Source organism: Sus scrofa, chromosome 9, assembly GCF_054392235.1.
Source record: "Sus scrofa isolate SSC_HxYL_T2T_F1_AM1 chromosome 9, Sscrofa_HxYL_maternal_Yorkshire_Landrace_v2.0, whole genome shotgun sequence".
NCBI lineage: Eukaryota > Metazoa > Chordata > Mammalia > Artiodactyla > Suidae > Sus > Sus scrofa.
In genome coordinates this window covers 48046192-48065451 of record NC_139391.1, presented here as the reverse complement: position 1 = coordinate 48065451, position 19260 = coordinate 48046192, and the positions used below count along the sequence as shown (strand labels likewise).

The 19260-nt window shown below is 49.2% G+C and overlaps 1 protein-coding gene across 8 annotated transcripts in view; it reads right to left on the bottom strand.

Annotated features, from left to right (window-relative positions):
* Positions 1–19260, bottom strand: part of GRIK4 (glutamate ionotropic receptor kainate type subunit 4) — a 459028-nt gene that overhangs the window by 166200 nt on the left and 273568 nt on the right. For all 8 annotated transcript variants that reach the window (XM_084976373.1, XM_021062991.2, XM_021062992.2 and 5 more), the window contains 2 exons: positions 7117–7214; positions 2595–2760 (listed from right to left, as the gene is read on the bottom strand). In XM_084976373.1, coding sequence (XP_084832499.1) covers positions 2595–2760; positions 7117–7214 — 264 coding nt within the window. Of the gene's footprint in view, positions 1–2594; positions 2761–7116; positions 7215–19260 lie in introns of those variants that run through there.

The following is a 19260-nucleotide window of genomic DNA, read 5'->3' as shown; positions in this document are numbered from 1 at the left end:
GGATGAGCCCCCCCCACCCCCGGGCTGTGGGTTCGCCTCTCCAGCACTTAGGCACATTCATCCTCTCCAGGACCTTGTCTTGCCCAGCTATCCTGCACTCCATTCAAGGGAGCAAGGTGATGCAGCGCTCCAGAGAGATCTCTGCCACACCATGCCTGCCAGGCAGAGCTCACCACGAGCCCCTCCTTTGAAGCTGGTGCAGCCCGGGAGAGTGGGAGGGGCTATGGAAGAAGAAGTCCCCCAGCTCAGAGTCCAAGTGAAGAGTCTTGGTTTTGTCATGTACCTGTCATGTGACCTTAAGCCAAGTCCCTTAGTGGCTCCAAGACTGCTTAGCTCTAGAATGACTGAGGACAAGGGAGGCAGAGTGGGAAAACCTAAGAGAAAGTGCTTTGCAATCTGCGAGGAGCTGTTTGAACGTCAGTCAGAGAATGTCAACTCCAGTGGAAAAAGCCCTGGGCAAGGAGGCAATGGTATTTAGCACAGTGCTCAGCACATAGCAGGTGCTGCACAAACACCTGAGCAACTTACTTCCCAAAGCCCAGTAAGAGCTGAAGCAGAGGAAACAGGGCTCCGCTTCAAACGAGAGCGACTGTGGCTAGACACAAGGAAGAACTTCCTGTCAGGTGGTGAGACCCTGTACCTCCAGCATAGAGGAGGACTGCAGAACCATCTTTGCCTGGGCATATTTACAGCCTGTCCTCTGTCTCTCAATGTTCCCATTGGGTGCATGGGGTGTGCCAGTTCAGTCCTGCCTCAGTGGGCTTGTGGCAGAAGTTGCTAGGAGAGAATACTTGTCTTGGTTACACCCTGCAAAGGTGCAAGGCTGCCACACGAGGAGAGGGCCACTTGGTGGAATGTAACGTGTCCCAGCTGTGTCCCATCAAATAATTATAGGTCAGCATCCTTCGGGCGCATAGGATCAGACCTTTTTGGAAGATGAAGTAAAGAGCCATTTTGGCCACAGGACAGCTCAGAGTGTCTGTGCTCATGCGTGCGGTGAATCTCCACCAGGGAGAAATGGAATCAAGTGTTAACTAAGCTTGTCTCTCTTTTTTGGTCCACAAAACCCTGATCATCAAAAACGATGCTGCCCAATTGACTTTTTGGGGAAGATGGAAATGTCCTATATCAGCACTGCCCACATGTGAACACTTGAATTGTGGCTGGTGAGACTGAGGAACTGGATTTTAAATTTTATGGAACTTTGAAACAGGGAATTCCAACACTTCCAAACCCACTGGGTGGTTGTCATCATTAAAAAAGGTATATAAAATGCATGCCATTGTTGAGACTCAGTTACTTTGTTTCTTGGGTAGCACAGAGCAAATAATTAATCTGTGTCTAATAAATGAATGAAAGTATATGTGGAGGCAGCAAGGTACAAAGGTCCCATAAAGAAGATGCTTCTCTATCTACAAAACAGATGGAGACTCACAGACATGGAGAACAGACTTGCCAAGGGGAAGAGGGGAGAGAGTGGGAGGGACTAGGAGTTTGGGGTCAGGAGACACAAACTATTACACTGAGAATGGATAAGCAATGAGGTCCTACTGTACAGCACAGGGAACTATATCCAGTCTCTTGGGATAGACCATGATGGAAGATGATAAAGAAAAGGAATGTATTGTGTGTGTGTGTGTGTGTGTGTGTATATATATGTATGTATATATGATTAGGTCACTTTGCTATACAGCGGAAATTAGGACAATATTGCAAACTGACTATTAAAAAAAGAAGAAGATGGTTCTGACCCTTGGCAGGGAGGGGCTACTGTTTTCAGATGCTCTAGGGATCCCAGGATGGAGGAAGAACTTAGCAGGCAGAGTGGTTCTGTGGAGCCACAGGACAGAGCCCGATGGACACGGGGAACCTCTGCCGGCGCAGCACACCCGGACCCGCAGGGTAAGACCTGCACAGGTGAGTCACACAGGACCCAGACGTCTGGGGCTGGGGCCCTGGGGCCCTATTGGTAGCCACGGGACAGCACCTGCCTGACTGCGTGTGGGTGCACAGCTGTCACCAGGAGTACACAGATGCACTGATTTGCTGGAATGTGCTGGCTTAAATTAGCTAAATCTCATAAACACTGAATTTATGTCACAAATTGTCTAAGAGTCAGAGAAAACGCATTTCTAAAACTTGCATTTGCAAAAAAATGCTCTATCAGGAATTGACCTTGGACCTTGTTCTATCAGCAAGCCCCACTCTCTAAGGAAAGAAGCTCTTCAACCCATCAAGTACAAATTCCTCCAATTTTATATTTTCTTTCTCTCTCTTTTTGTAGCTCCATAACAATGAGGCTGAAAATGTGGGAATTGCGTGTGCAGATACAAAAAGCCTTGGTAGTTGGCCAGTCTCCCTGTAACTGAGCTCCTCTCTGTTCCACCCGAGGCCCCAGGGAGTTCTGGCAAAGGGTCCTCCTAGACTGCTCTGTCTGTCCCATACACACACAGACAAACAGCCAAGGACACGCAGGAATGCCCGAACCCTCTGGCTGTCATCCCCCAAACCAGAGGGGGCCCTCCCCTCAAACCGTCAGGTTGAAATTGACACAGCCCGACTGTCTGGGGAGGAGCCAACCCAGGGAAACTTACATTCTGCTTTGGCACAGATGAGGCAGGCGGTGGTGCAGTTGAAGAAGTTCAGGATCCCAGCTACAGCCACGCTGATGTCGGTGTTGCTGGGGTGGAGGTTCAGGGTTGTGAATCTCTGGAACTGGAACTTGATAAACTCCTCTGGGGCCACTTTGAAATGAGGGACCTGCGGGGAGGAGCAAAAATGGGCAGCGGGGAAGATCCAGAACAAGTGAGAAAGAAAGAAAAGAAAGATGAGTGAGGCAAGGCTGCAGAGTGTGAATTCTTCGCCTGGTAAGAGGTGGAACTTTCAGGACTCAGGGCACCCAGTCCACAGGAGGAAGATGAACCGGCATGCCTGACAATGTTTGAGACCCAGGATGGGAAACCCTTCAGCCGAGACCCTTATAAATGTGCTGTGGACCCTGGAGCTGGGGTCCGTGGCCCTGGGAAGGCAAAACAATAGGTCTTTATCCTCAGAGGAACTGCCTGCTGCTGGGCAGCGAGACAAACGGCTCTTGAAGGCACAATCCTTATATTATTTTATTTGTAGTTAATGAATCAGAGCAGAGATGGCAGAAAGAGAAAAACACTGCCCTGGGGACTAAGGGAGGGGTCGCCTCAGCCTAGCCTGGCCAGCTCTCCGCAAGCTTCCTGGGTGAAAGCCCAGGATGGGCTCCTCGGTAGACACGTGTGGAAGCGGAAGCAGCACAGGCTGGGAAACCATCGAGGGAGCCTGTGAATGGAGCCAGGTAAATAAATACCTGCCTTGGCTTCATTAGGACAATGTCAGCTTTCCTCTGCGTCTATTACTGACATTTCCAGGAGGCACTGCCCAGCCTTCCGCCTCTCTTCTCCCGGAAAGAGACATTAACAGGCTGTGATGGCTGTGTTATTGGCGGCTTAGGCTATTGGGTAAGGTAATAGGAAAGTTAAAATGTAATAAGCTGCCATCGACCTTGATTTTATTCTGTCACCCCGGTACCCAGAGCCAGAGGAGCTAAAGGCTGCTGGTGCCTCTATCCGAGATGGAGCTGACACGTCAACCCTCATCCTCATTTAGGGCGCCCGCCGTGAGGGCCAGAGTCCTGCAAACGTGGGTGTGAACTGATGTCAAAGTGAGGAAGATTGAGGGTAGACAGCAAGAAGAACTTTCTGATGGTGAGTTGGTCGGCTCCTAGAATGGACAATCATCCAGACATGATTGTCGAAGTTTTCTCTGCCTGGGCTGGTCCAGAGTCTGAGATGTCTCTGTAGAATTCTGCTACCTTATCCTTTTAAGCTTCTGAAAAAAGAAGTCAGCTAGAGCCCAGAGCTCCTCTGAGACTGGCATGAGGGGAGGATAAAGATTTTACAAAAACTCGGGAGAAAATTCCTGAAATCAAGTAGGATTAGCCCTTCAACCATAGAGAGAAGGCAACCAGTATTTTCCAGCCAAGACTGAAAAGCATAGAATTGGGGCGAGAGCCTGGTGAGCAATGACAGAAGATGCTAAAGAATGACACTGACCTGGGGTGTGTCATAAGGGGTCTTTCCTTCCACTGATATTTTGCAACCCTTACAGTCTGTCTAAGATGAATAACGAACGCACCTTGAAAGAGGAAAAGGTCACAGTGGGGCAAGATGGAGGCCAGGGCTGGGCAAGAGCAGATGGCCAGGCTGGCTGGCTTACATATTTGAGCATCTCTAACCAAAGCCCCCCCTACATGGCCATCAAGCCTATCAGGCTCCATCAGCAGCTAACTCATCCCAACAGAAACTACCCTCACAGATTCCCTTGAGCTCACGGATCCCAGAGATGGAGCAGGCAAAAGATTCAGGAAAGTGCAGACTCAGAAAATGGGTTTGAGAGTCTACAGATTTGGGTTTGCACCGGGGTTCTGCTGTATGATTTAGAGCAAACTGCTCAACCTGTCTAAGCTTCATTAACATGGAGAAACAAGTGGCATTTCTTTAGCTTTGGGAGGATAAAATGAGGCCCTCTAAGTAAAGGACGTACCAGCTCAGAACCTAGCATATGGGGTAAGTATTCAGGCAACGCCTTTTCTCCTTCCCTTCTTCCTTCTGCCGCAAATCTAGGAGCTGCTGGAAAAGCTCTTGGGGCTGTATGTGCAGGGGGTGAGGGGCCTCCCTAGGAAGAGGAGTCTCCAGCAGAGCCCGCCACCTTGGAGGCTCCTGGGGAAGCAGCCAGCTGTTCCCTTGGACCTAGGCAGGGATGGCCAGGCCAGGACTATGATCAACTGATAATTGATTTGCAATTGCAAATGCATCCCAGGAAGTCATCAAGCAGGTGGGAAGGGAGTAGAGGAGAGGTGAGCTGCTTGGAGGGGAAGTCGGCAAGGCAGAAAGCAGCCAGTCGTGGAGGCTGCAGAGATGTTAGCAGCGTTTAAAGGAATGAACTCCTGGGTGAGAACTCCATTTCTTTCTTTTCGCTGAATCCGAGGGGAATCAGTGTAAGGCAGTTCAGCCTCATAAAATATTAAAAGAAATGCATAATCTGAATGGAGAGGAAAGGCTGTTCTGGAAGGAACATGACCAGACAAAGGAAGGGTAACCGTCTGGCTGTTCCCTTGGCAGCATGACCCATCTCTCTGGTCAACGGCACAAGTCTGGGGCGGCCGGATAGGAAGATGGTTGCTAGTCAGGGTCTCCGCCTCCAGCCTGAAATGCCAAGCAGGGTTAAGGGATGTGTGTGTGGAGATAAAATAGCCACCGAGGGAGTTCCCACTGTGGCTCAGCGGTAATGAACCTGACTACTACGCATGAGGATGCAGGTCCTATCCCTGGCCTCATTCAGTGGGTTAAGGATCCGGCATTGTCGTGAGCTGTGGTGTAGGTTGCAGACGCAGCTTGGATCTGGCGTTGCTGTGAGCTGTGGTGTAGACCAGGGGCTACAGCTCTGATTCGGCCCCTGGCCTGGGAACTTCCATATTGCATGGGTGCAGCTTTAGAAAAAAAAGGCAAAAAAATTAGCCACTGAACCACTGGTCATTCCGGAGTGGGGATGGGGGATGACGGTAGGCAACAGTGAGGAGAGCATTCTGGGGAAGAGGGGAAGGGAGAGAAGAAAAGGAGAGAGCAGAAAAGCGGAAGCGGGGAGCTGAGGTCTTGGCAACCTCACTTGGTGAAGATCGCAGTGATCGCTGAAATAACAACCTGCCATAGATTTGAGCTGCTCCTTGGAGCCCGGCACGAAAAATTTAAATTGAACATCAGGTCTAACTTGCTGGGGCCGAGGCTTGTGCAATACTGGAAGGGACTGCGGTGGGACAGAAGCTCCTGGTCTGGCCTGGGCTGGCTCAGGAGGCATCTTTGGGGACCTCTGGGAGTAAGGATGGGGAGCTGTCAACATGGATCCTGCTCATGGCATGATGCTCCGGGGCTCAGCCTAGGGGCAGTGAGAAGCAAGACCCATTACAAGACCGGGCTAGGACCGCAGGGCAGTCTGCCCCGCTGAAAACAATTCTTGGAGCAGGCTCGTAAAACAGAGAACATCAACATTCTGCCCAAAGCCTCAGGGCTCTCTCATTGTAAGAGACGTGGAGGCATCAAGGGAGTGGCTTCCGGAGGACCTGGGGTTGGCAGAGGCTTATGTGCTGTTTTACTGCCTCTCTGAGGTGCCCCATCCTTTTATGAGAACCAGATCCTCCCAAGGCTAAAGTTTCTGGAAGGCTGAGCCTCCAGGCTCCTAGGACAGGGGTAAGACTGACCCTTCCATCCCTCGTCCCTCTGCCCTGCCCCCTCCCCAGCTCCTAAGCATCAAGCATCACCTGTTCCCAAAAGACCCGGCTGGAAGGCCCTCACGCAGTTAAGGGGTCAAGCTGCCACTGTCTCCAGAGAAGAGATCTGAAGACAAAGGACAGATTGATTCCAAGAAGGACTAGGAAAGGTTCCAGCAGCAGAATCTTGGTTTCTGTTTGTTTGCTCTGGGCGGAAAGAGGGAGAGAGCTGTTGGAGCAGGCCTGCCCTCAGAAGCTCATCCCTAACCATCTTTATCCCCCAGGGAACAAGAACTAGAGGGAAGGGACCCACCACTTGGGAGAAGCAAACACTGAAAATCGTGAATGAAGGAGAAAGCAAAGTCAAGTCTCTGTTCTAGAGAACTTGTAAAACAGAGGTCTTCAAACTTTATTTCCACACTAAAATGTTGGAAGAAGGCTTTGTCCCAAAGGCATTCTTCCCCAGAATCCCCATAACCAAGCAGAAGCCCCGGAGCTGTTCCGTGAAGCTCCAGCTTCTGCCCTCGTGGCCTCCCTGGACCATCCCCCCCTCCCATCGCCACCAAGCCTCCTCCCCTCCTCCTCAGAGGAGGTCAGCTTGAAAATCTTGTTGGGAAAATTTCCTCTGAGTCTCCTCCATCCAAATTACCTGGAAAAAAGTAAGTGCCAACCAAGGACCTCTTCTTTTACTCGTATTGAGGTTTTCCCTGGCATCAACCAGACCCAGACCTTGATTCACTCTTCCAGCCCTTAAGAAGCCATGCTCTCTTTGGGGCACAGGCTCCCAGCCCACACACGGTCCCCCTACCCGGTCCAGCACTCACCTCCTTCTCCCCACAGATGTTGCTGATGATGGAGCTGGAGGCCGGGCTGGAGGATGGTCCCAGGACGGCGACCACCCCTTTGGGAAGGATCTGACACACTGCAGCCAGTGGCGGGAGCAGAGGGTGGGGAGCAGGAAAGGAAACAAGGCTCTCATCAGGTGGGGCGTGGGCTTCCGCTTGAGTCCTCCAACCTCCCCCCCATCACCCCCCCACCGCTGGCCCCCTCTCCCACCCTTTCAAACCCAGTGCTCCTCCTCCCCTGGACGACCGAGGCTCCAGGACAGTTTTATTGGAGTTTATGGAAGGTATTAAATGAGGAAATGACCCAGGTTATGACAACATACGGCCTTAGCCAAAAGGGTGTATAAATTGTCTGGCTGTCACTGCAGGACAGAGGCACAGAGCCTGGCCTGCGGGATGGGTGCTGGCAGCCGGGGCACGGCGGCTGCAGGGGCTGAGGACCCAGCTCACAGAACGGCCCAGGAATGGGGTGCAATCTGTTAGCCTCTCAAAGAGAAGGAGAGAGAGAGAGACTGGGGAGGGAGAAAGGCAGACAAGCAGAGAGAAGTGAGGCCGATGCAGGCAGAGAGAAGAAAGCCACTCAGCTCAAGTCAAGGGGAGGAGGAGAGAGAGGAGAAGAGGACGAGAGAGAGGGGGGCCGAGGGGAGCCTCGTCTTTCAACATCACCCTCCTTTCAGCTCCCCTGGAGCCTGGTGCTCTGCTTCCCTGAATGTTCCAGGTGCCTTCCTGACCAACCAGCAAAGCTCTGTGACCTTGCACTGCCCTTGGGGAAGAGGCCCTTCCCCTGCTCTACTCTGGATGCTCAGCCACCTGCCAAGGAGCACTTCCCATGCACCTCCTTGCACCTCCTCTAAGTGGGATTCATCTTCCTCAGGACTCCAAGGCCCATGATTTACAAGTTCTAAGACACTTGTCAATGTGTCTGTTTCAGTTCATTGTTTACATGTGTTGCTCCTCTTACTAGACGTCAAAGCTTTAAGGGTCGGCGCTTAGCCATAGTTATCTCTAGATCCCCAATCACCTTGCTTTGCCTAGGTGTCCAGCACAGGGTTTTCTAGGCACCCAGTTCACAGTTGTCGAATGAATGAGTGGGTGGATGGGACACGCGGTTAGAAGAGGACAGAGTGTAAAGTCTTACTATAGACTCAGAAAGGGAGGGCGGGAAGAAGAGGAGAAAATAGTCGGAGAGAGAACATAGGACAATTCTCAGGACACACAGGTGATAGCAGAACCAAAGAGCCACCCCCCGCCCCGGATTACGCCCCATGGTTCCCAGTTTTGCTACAAGACATCCTTCTCTGCAAAGAAGTCAAAGCTGGACACTGGACACATTTTCCTCCTTCTCCTAGAGCGTCAGGTCAGTAACGTGAGGTTCAGGGATCAGTCCAAGGATCCTCTCTGAGCCAGCCACAAAGACATGCCTGCAACCTGGATGTTCTTTCTTTTAAAGAAGCATCCTGACCACCAGCCCACACGGCCAAGTGATGGCTCTAAAGGGGCACCGGTGGTGGGATAGAGCACCAGGGTTCAAATCCCCGTGCTGCAATTTATCGCACAAACAATAGATCTGTGAAGTCTTCTTTCGGCCTGGGGCTCAGGCAGGGACCCTGTAACATCACAGAACTCAGCTGACCTAGAGGCTGTGGGCAGTGGGTGCTGGAGGGGAACTCATCAGCACTAACAGTCAGACCCACCCCCAGTGACAGAGTCGCTGTGGACAGGGTTCGCCTTTGAAGGATGCTCTTCAAAGTTGAAGCTACTTCCATGGAAGCTATCTCACATGATCTCAGCCAACTTAACTCTTAGCCTGCTAGGGGATCTCTGTTCAGTGGCCATCAAATCCCCACACTACTGTATAGCAGAGGGAACTCTACTCAACCACATGGGAAAAGAACCTGAAAAAGAATGGATATATGTACATGGATAACTGAACCACTTTGCCGTACACCTGAAACTAACGCAACATTATAAATCACTATACTCCAATAAAAATAAAAATTAAAAAAATACATAAATCAATAAGAAAAAAATTTCCTACAGCAGCCTCAGGGATGAATCTTAGTTCCTGATTTTACCAATAAGGAAACAGCAACCTAGGTTAAATGACTCCCCTCAAGTCACACACCTAAGACAGGTCAGAGCCAGCGTCAGAAATCAAGTCTGTGAACCTCATCCAGTGTCTGCCCTACTGGCTCATGGCCACTTATTTTATCTGCCTTACTCCTTGCAGCCACTTCACCCATCTCTTCTCAATCCCTTCCAGCTGGGGTTCCCACCTCATCTTGTTCTGCTGCACCTGCCTCCGTGGGTCTCCAGTGACCTCCCTGAAGTTCTTATCTCTCTTTTTGCAGCTGATTGCATTGTTCCTTTGAATTTCATGACACCATCTGATCCATCTGAGATCCTGACTCTCATCCGCTTCTCTGATTGGTCTTTCCCACTTCCTTTACCAGCTCCTCTTCTTTCTCCTACCTGCTAAATTCCGAATCTGTCTATGCCTCACTCTCCCTGGGCAATCTCACCCTTGCCTGTGGCCTCCACGCTCATCTCTGCCAAGTAACTCTACCCCCTGACGGATGTCTGGGGCTACAAAACAAGTTCCAGCCACCTGCTGCGTGTGGCCACAAGGACTTCCCTCTGGTGTCCTGCACTCAGCACGTTGGCAGCATAGAGGCAGAAAGCACAGTTCCGAGGAGCATGGACTCTGACGCAAGATTTCCTGGGGGTGAACCCTGGCTGGGTCACCAACTAGCTGTGAGACCTTGAGCAAGTTACCAACACTCTCTTACCCACAGTATTGGAATGCTAATGGTGCCTCTTCGGCAGGGATGTTGTGAGAATTAACGTGAGTTAATAGACACAAAGTACCTACTCTACATGATTTATTATTACTCCCAATACATCATATCTGCAGTATACTTTTCATACATAATCTGATTTGGCCACCACACTTCTAGGGAGAAGAGTCCTTATTATCCCCACTTTACAGATGTGGAAACTGATGCGGAGTCTTAGAAAAAGTAAGCAACTTGCTCAAGGTCACACAGGTCATGTATGGAAGAGCTGGGCGGGAACCTGGAGATCCATCTGGCATCCACACCCAAGCTCTGAAAAAGAATGTCTATATGCTGTGTGACTCGGTCTCTTTGCTGTTCTGTAGAAAACTGACAGAACACTGTAAACCAGCTGCAATGGAAAAAATTAAAATCATTTCAAAATAAATAAACACATAAATCAAAATAAAAACCCCAAGCTCTTAACCACTGCACTTGACTGCCCCCTGCCCCCCAGCTCCCAAATCTCAAACCGTGGTCACCCTTGACTCTTCCTTGGCTCCCCCCACTGAATCTATTCACCCGAGATACCAATCAGGGGCCAGGCTCTGACCATCTGACCTGCTCGCCCCCACCCTCTCCTCCTTCCCACGCCCACTGTCACGGCCCCTTTGACAACCTGCCTCCTAAGGGCGTTCTCTGTCTCCAGGACTGTTCATTCCCAAGCCCTTCTTCAAACTGAGGCAAATTATCATCCTCAACATAGGGCTTGTCTTATTTATCTCTGTGTCCTCTGTACCTAGTACCCTATCACCGGCCAGACTCAGAGTTATGCACTCAATAAAGAGCGGCTGAACCACACTGAAGCCCACTCAACACTTGCCGTGGAAATCTGGAAATAAACTAAATGTCCAATCGTAAGGGAATAGTTATCTAAAGCGTGGGTCATACACCCAAATGGAATATTACCTAGATATTTAAAATGCTTATGAACAGTTTATAATAGTATTAAAAATATTTATGTAATAATATTAAGAGAAAGAAGCAGGATATAAAATTATATGTGCAGCTTATATGAAGGCTACAACTAAGCAAATACAGAAAATAGTTATGCACTGAGGAATGATTAGAAGAAGGGGTTATAAAAGAAGAGGTTTACTGAGTGCTAATTATGGCCCATTCTAAGCACTTTATATGAATTGACTTATTTAATTCTAGAAACAACCTGATGAGATAGATACTATTATCGTCACCTTCATTTTACATATAAGAAAACAAAACAGAAGAGTTAAAAGGCAGAGTCGGGATTCAAACCCCCAATCCCTCCTGAGTCACTGCCTTAATCATTGCACCGCACAGCTTCCCTTGACCAACAGTGCTTAACTGAGATCTTTGTAGAGATTGACTTGACCAGTGGAACACTAAATGATACTTTTTCCCCCCTTTCTCTCTACTTTCTATAAATGAACATGTATTCCCTTTATAATACATCGTTATAAAATATAAAATTTGGGGAGTTCCTGTTGTGGCTCAGCGGCAATGAACCTGACTAGTGTCCACAAGGGGTTAAAGACCCGGCACTGCTGTGAGCTGTGGTGTAGATCGCAGATGTGGTGGGGGGTCTGGCATTGCTGTGGCTGTGACTATGGTGTAGGCTGGCAGCTGCAGCTCCAATTTAACCCCTAGCCCGGGAACTTCCATATGCCGTAGGTGTGGCCCTAAGAAAGCAAAAAAGAAAAGTAAAATAAAATTTCATTACAAAAAATTTTTCTTCCAATGAGCAAGTAAAATCCAGATGCTCTGAACTCCAGAGTCTCCCTTTCAGCCTGTTCTCCCATCACATCTCCTCCGACTTCACATCAGCTCACCTGGGACACACTCCATACTTCCCTACCCGGACTTATTCCCATACTAGTCTGTCTGACTAGACCAGGGGTTCTTAACCTGCTGCCTGAGATCTATGGGAAGAAGTCAGTGGTCTGTGAACACTTGGGGGAAGAAAAATGGCATTATTTTCTCTAACCCCTAATTGAAATTTGGCATTCCCTTCAGTGTTGAATACAGGCAATAAACCACAGTATATTAACGGTAACTGTGAGTTTGTCACTGATAGATATCACAAGTGTTTTCATATTGCATTACAGTGCTGCCGATGTCTTGAAATATCATATTAATAATTACTTAAAAGTTACACTAATACTTAGATTGATGCTGGGTTTGACTACTGAATACCTTAAGAAAGAAATACATATATAGATATCTCACTATTAAAATATTTTAAATGAATTTCCAGATAATTGGTTTCCCTGGTCATCCTATCTATTTAATTTTATTCATTTAAAACCACTTTTCTGCAAAGGAGTCCATTAGCACCCACAGACGACCATGGTCTGGACCCTCTCTTGCCCCTCTGACTGGAAAACTCCTATTGATCCTCCAGTGCCCAGCTTAGTTCTTGCCCACAGTCAAGAAGGTGCCATTTCCTCCCTTTATTTATATCACACTGTGGCTCTGAGTCAGCTCTATGCTGGACAGGTCAGCATCCATGTTCTCTGAATTCCTGGCCAGCTTTTGCCCCAAGCTAGTTCATCATGCAAGGTCCCAACAGGGAGAAGTTTCTCCCAAAAAGATATTCTTAGAAAAGATCACAATCCCTTACTTCCAATTCCCAAACCCAAAAGGTTCTGAAATTGGATGATTTTCATCAAACTCCTTTGGTGGCAAAATCTGCTGCAGATTGATGGATAGACAGATGTGAAGCTATTTACAATATGTGAATATCAGAATGTAAGCATGCATTTAATTGTGGTTACTGCAGGTGTACGCCTCACCCCACCCTGAGAAGCTACTTAATGCCTGGTATAAGCACCACCAGACCTTTGCTGTATCTGAAAAGTTCTGGATACTATACATATCCAGCTTCAGGGGTTTGTAGCCCGGTGCCTGCTGTTGTGAGTACACATCTCTCATCTCCCACTGGAGCGGAAACTCCTTGAGGGCACAGGTCACATCTATTCAGTCCTGGCAAAAAGGAATTGCTCAATAGATGTTTGCTCCACTGATTTGAAATGATCCAAAATGAGAGAAATGAAAGTGAATTATCATCTTCCCAGCAGCCATGGCCTGGGGATTTCCCGAAATCTGGGAATTGTTCTTTCATTCCGGATGAAGGATGCCTGCACCATAGAAATGAAAATCGTTTATAAAGGGCCTCAGCTCTGAAACTTCCTGGCCCCTGATTCTGCAAGCCCTGGCCGTCTCATGGGGGTCTCTGAGCAGTTTTATGAGGGATGGAGGAGAAGGAGGTACACTCTACCTCTCCCTCCGAGGGAAGAGAGAACCTGCAGGTGGGAGTGAGGTTGCCATGGGAACCAAGTTTCCCAGCCAGCAGAGGAGTTGGCCGGCAACTGACAGAGCAGCTGCAGGAAAGATAGACCAGGATGGGGTGCTATAAGATGGGGGAACTTCTGCCCCTGGAGATACCAGCTCTGGCCTGGATCTGAAGTCCCCTTAGACTCCTGGGCTGGGTGGAAGGTGCTTGTGGAACTCACTCCTCCCCTGAGTCTTCACAGGGAGGGGAAGGGTCTGCCTGGGCTACAGATGGTCCACAGGGGTTACTCATAGGCACACTGATTGTAGGCGGGGATGATGAAATCCTGGGCTCCTTGCTGACAGTGGGGTGCTCTCTGAATCCCTGTGGTGAACAATCAGAGCCATGGGGAGCTGACAGCCATGTGGAGCAGAGGCTGCAAAAGCTCAGAGCCCTTCACATAAAAACACTTCCTGGCGCCAAAGCCCAAGTGGAGGGGGAGGGCAGGGTCTCTCTGTGCCTGGTCAGGCTGCACGCAGAGCACAGAGCCCTGACCATCTGGAGCAAGGGGAACAATCGCCTCCGTCAGTGCCAAGAACCGTCTCCCCCTTGTGCCAAAGCCTCGGGAGCACGGTCCATTCTCAGCTCTGTGAATGGACACGGGACTGAATGGACTGGCCTTGCTGGACTCTGAGCTGAGAGGGAGGGAGCGCCAGGATTCTGCACCATCACGCCCCCACAATGGGGACATCCCTGGTCAGAGGGCCCCAGGGCATCAGAGAACTCCAAACTGCCACTGGCCGTCGCAGTGATGAAATGAACAGCGTGGGAGAATACAGTCAATGATAATGTAATATCTTTGTATGGTGACAGATGGTAACTAGACTTATCATGGTGCTCATTTTGTAATACACAGAAATATCCAATCACTGTGTTGTGCATCAGGAACCAGTAGTTTGCAGGTCAATTATTCTTCAAACACAAACAACCTACTCATAGAAAAGAGATCAGATTTGTAGTTACCAGAGGCAGGGTGTGTGTGTTGGGGGGGAGTGGGAATTGGATGAAGGCAGTCAAAGGGTACCCACTTCCAGTTATAAGATAAATAAGAACTAGAGATGTAACATACAGCATATAAGTACAGTTAACATGGCTGTATGTTCTATATGAAAGTTGTCAAGAAAGTATTCTGAGTTCTTATCACAAGGAAAAAATTTTTTTCTATTTCTTTCATTTTGTATCCATGTGAGATGATGGATGTTCACTAAACTTACTGTGATAATCAACTTATGATGTATATAAGTCAAATCATTATGCTGTACACCTCAAACATATACAGTGCTGTATGCTGATTATATCTCAATAAAACTGGAAGGAAAAAAACCCTGCCATGGGCTCCTCTCAACTAAAGCACATTGTTCAAAGCCCTCAGCGTGGCCTCAGATCACTGTGGAAGCAGCAACACCATTTATGGGGATTCCACACATGTAGACACCAGGCAGACATGCCACGACCCTGAATCCTTACAAACATCCCTTGAAGGAGGCGTTATAACACTAATTCTCCTGCTAATAATAATAGAATAGGAAAAATCCATCAAGAGTTCACCTGACACCTGGCACTGCTCTAAATCTCCTTTAATCCTTGCAACAACCTCATGAAGTGAGAACTCATATTATTCCCATTTTACAGATGAGGAATCCAAAGCACAGGAGAAGATCAGATCATGGTGCTGGTAGAGCCAGGAGTAGGATCCTGAACCTGAGTCTTGACTGCTGTTCCACACTGCTCTCCAGTCCTGGCCTTCACCACCATCCCCACTCTCTGTTTTAGCCACGCCCAGTTGTCACTGTGCCCCAAGGTACCGAGTTTTTTCCTGCCTTCCGTGTCAAGACCCTCTCCCCTTCCCCTTGCCTGTCCCAGGTCTGGCCCAGAGGCCTTACCTGACCACCTAGCAACACCTATGACCTATTTCTGACCCCCCTCTGCCTTGTCTGGGCCACTCCCGGGCAAGCAGAGCTACCGAGATTTATAGCACTTTTCAAACATGTGGCCTTTGCAGCCTCCTGGGAAAGACCAGGAGCCTTAGCCTCCCTGCCTGTAACATGAGGAGGTTGGGCCAGATGATTTCTAAGCACTGCAATTCAATGCATTTCTGAGACCGGGTTACGCAGACGGGCAGCTCAGAGAAGGGGAGCAGGGCAGGCTGGCTGCCTGACTCATCATTATTCACAAGACTTTCTTTTCTGGCTTCTCACCTTTTTCCCTTATGCTGCCTTGGAGTCATTCTATTGAGCTGATGGAGGGATGTTAGCCCTCAACGGCTAGAAGCAACTCTGAATCATGAGGTCATGCTCACAGAGACTTCGAGAAGCCAAGCAGCCGGAACCTCACGCTCCCTGCCCATCTCCGGGCACCGATGCCTCGCGGGGCCGATAACCAGTGCGCCTCTGGGTTTCCAGGGGAAACAGTGTGGACAGCGGAGAGCACGCTTGGCCTCACAGAGACAAACCCTGACAGGGGCGAGGGGTTGACAGGGAGGCTTCTGCATTTAACTCTGCAGTAAATTAAACCTCAAACTGGCTCTGGTGGCAGCAGGGACGGTGCCTCCGGGTGTTGGGGTGGTAAAGGGTGGCGCTTAGTTAAGCTCTGATACTTTCACCACAGGAGACACAGGGATCTATAGAAAGAGAGGAGGGTGAGGCCCATGGGAGGTCCCAGCAAGGGAAAGGCTGAGATGGAGATAAGATACTAGAGCGAGGGAGGGAAGGGACAGGTGGGAGGGGAGGTGACCTAGAGGTCTTGTCCAGCCCCCTTGTTTCAGATCTGCACGCCGAGCAGAGGGAGCTGGGAAGTCAAACATCAAGAAGCTTGAGGTGATGATGGTGACCTGGTAGAGAGGTGGGGGGATCAGACGTGGTGGGTCTGAGGAGGCTTGACGAGTGACCCTCATTTTAAATAAACCCACTATATGAAAATCTATAGGAACCGGATAGAAGCAGGGTGGTTTGCTACTTGTGTCTTTCCAGAGTCCACGTTGTTATTAATTAACACCCTGTGTGATACTTTTCATCTCTCAGCCCCGCTTTCAACCATCAAATGAGAAAGCTGAACTCTAGACTCCAGCATCTTTAGTTTCTTTTCACTTCATCCTCCTTGATTCTGCAATTGCCATTGCTCCCCTTGACTGACATGTCCGCCCAGCATGTGATTCATTACGTGTGCTTCGTGCAGGAGATTTGAAACTCACACACCGCAGAGAGCAGGCGCAGGGTACCCTGTAGGATCGATACCACTTCTACTTAGATCAGAGCCTCTGTTTTCTGCCACCAAGAATGTCATCACTGGGATCTTTCATCTCCTTGAAGTGGTGTCCTGGGCCACCAGGTGACAGGTGTGAAGCTGGGGGCTTTAGTCCGGGCCCCAGAACCACTCAATTTTTTTTTCAAATAGTTGTAAGTTAACAATGCAAATCAGCCAGGGCCATTAGCCAGGAGAAGACAGAGCCGGGATTCTGAGCAGCACGGGGCTCTGGGCCGCACATCACAACTTCCAAAGGCTCAGAGCTGTCGGCAGCATCAACCCAGAAAACGGAAAAGAGAGGGGAATAACCAGTCACAATTGCGGCCCTACAAGGCACGCTGACATTAAGACAGGCCGTGTGAGAGGAGCCTGAGAGGTACACGGGCTGGTGGAGAGGGATGGCTGAACACTCAAACAGGGCAGAGAGAGAGAGAGAGGGAGAGAGGAAGCTGGGAAGAGGTGGAAGAAGCCAGCTCCAGGGCGAGGGTGCGAGAATAAAGCCAACAACGAAATTCATAGCTGCCACTTACTGGATGCCTGGTGTGTGCACAGTGTAATTAACTCACCTGCACAGTCTTGGGTCCTGCTTGGAGTGACCCTAGGAGCTGACATGATTATCACCTCATTTTACAAGTGAGAAAGCTGAGGCACAAAATGGTTCAACAGCCACAGTCACACAGCTAGGAAACAGCAAAGCCCAGACTGAAACCTGATCAGTCCGATCCCCAAATCCTGGCTCCTCTTTATACCACAGTCTCTCCAAAGTAGGGATCGCAGGCCTGCTGTTCCCTCCGCATCCGGATCTCATCTCCCTCCAACTCCTTCCCCCACCCTGCCACTGACCCCCACCCCCCAGTCCCGCCCCCATCCCACTTCAGCTAAAAGCGCTAACCCAGCACCCCACCCCACCCTTATTGTAGGAGGGAAAGAGCAGGGTTGGAAGCTTTCTATGAACGATCCGGGTGGTATTTAAAATCCATTGTGGGGGAGCAGCTCTGGCTTTAGATGAAAAGCCTTTGGGGTAGAAAGATCCAAAAGCCTTCTTTTCTCACAAATGCTAATCCTGCCTCAAACACATTGAGATGTAAAAGCTGAACCAAAGGCCGCTTGTTAGTAAAATACTCGGTGCCTAAAAGAAGGGCATGAGAAAGACGCTCCACAGCTCTGCAATGTGGAATAAAGACATCAGTTTCCTTTATTCCCCTGATTCAGCTGGCTTAATATTTTAGATGTGTTGCCTCTGCTAAGCCTGGGTCACTGGGAGAGAAAATTTACATCTGCTCATGACCCCCATCCGCAGTGGGCAACCCCTCAGGCTTCCTGTTCTGCGAGGGAAACCCTGAAGAACCAAAGAAGAAAAGGAAGCTGGTTTTTCAAAGAACAGACTCTAGAACTATGTAGAAATCTAGAGCCTTGTCTGAGACCTGCCCTCCTGGACAAAGAAACACCACAGCACAGACTGGACCAGGAGAGTAACGGGAAGTCGGATTTCCTCTGGAAGATCCTGAGAAATCTGAATCTTCCTTTTGTTGTACTTGACCTCTATGACAACTAGGATTTCTATCTGTGCCCTGCTGAATCCTCATCATCTCGGACAGAGTACAGCAGGCACTCATGAATATTTATTGACGGGCCAAGGGACTAAATGAATGAACTGTGCCCCGACGCCTTCTTCTGGAGGAATCTGTGTCCATAGATCCTGTTCTATATGGTAGGAATTCACCCTCAGTCTCTAGGAGTGGACTCTCTCCCCAAGGGTAGTGCTTAGGTGATCTGGCCAATGCCTGTGGCTTATGAGACCAGCCCTGGAAAGATGAGCTGTGACAATCAGATGCTGAGAAATCCAAACCAAGGAGCACTGGGGGAAGCTGTAGGCTAAAGAGAGACTGTCAGCTACCTGAGGGCAGGGACCGTGCCTATCTTGTTTTTCACATCCTTCCCAATGCATGATATCCTGAATCATGCCTGAAATAGAGCATAGGCTCCATAAATTTCCTGAATGAATGAACAAGTTATAAATTGGACCTGGATGGCCATTCTGGGACATGATGAATAAGGTAGGGAAACCAAACTAGCAGAGAGGGAGGAGCATGGGTTCGATACAGCAAGAGCTTATAAAGAAGCTGTGAGATAGAGAGAGCCACTGCCTTCCTCCCTTCTCACCCTCTTTGGATCCATACGATATCCGGCAAATTTTACTTAAGCCAGTGTAAACGTGTTTCTTCTCTTGCACTGCTAATTGCCCCGATTCAAGCATCACTGGACCCACACATAGAAGACCAGCTGTCTGACATGTATACTTAAGCAAGTTGTTCTTTGGTTTGATTTGGTTTTGCCATTGAGTGTCATTAAAGGTTGAAATGGGCTAAAAAAGAAGGAGATGGGACTCCAGGGTCTTAGGGAACAGAGGCCACTGCCTCTCCGGGCTGAGGGGCTCCCCTCCTTCCCTCCGAGCTGGAGTTGTTCATCTCTAGCTTTGCTGCAAAGCACCATCCCACTAACTTGGAAGCTCATCCTATAAAGTCGTCAAGGTAATAACAGCAACACACCAGAGAATTGCACGAGAGGTGGAGCAGATGAGACATTAGACTTGCAGGGCTGTGATGTAAGTTCAGGGTCCAGGACTTGCTCTGGGGTTGGGTAGGTTATCTAATGTCTTTGAGCCTCAGTTTCTTTGGCAAAGTTGGAATTATAACACAACTCTCCGTTGCTGGGAAAATTAAAAACAGCACCAAG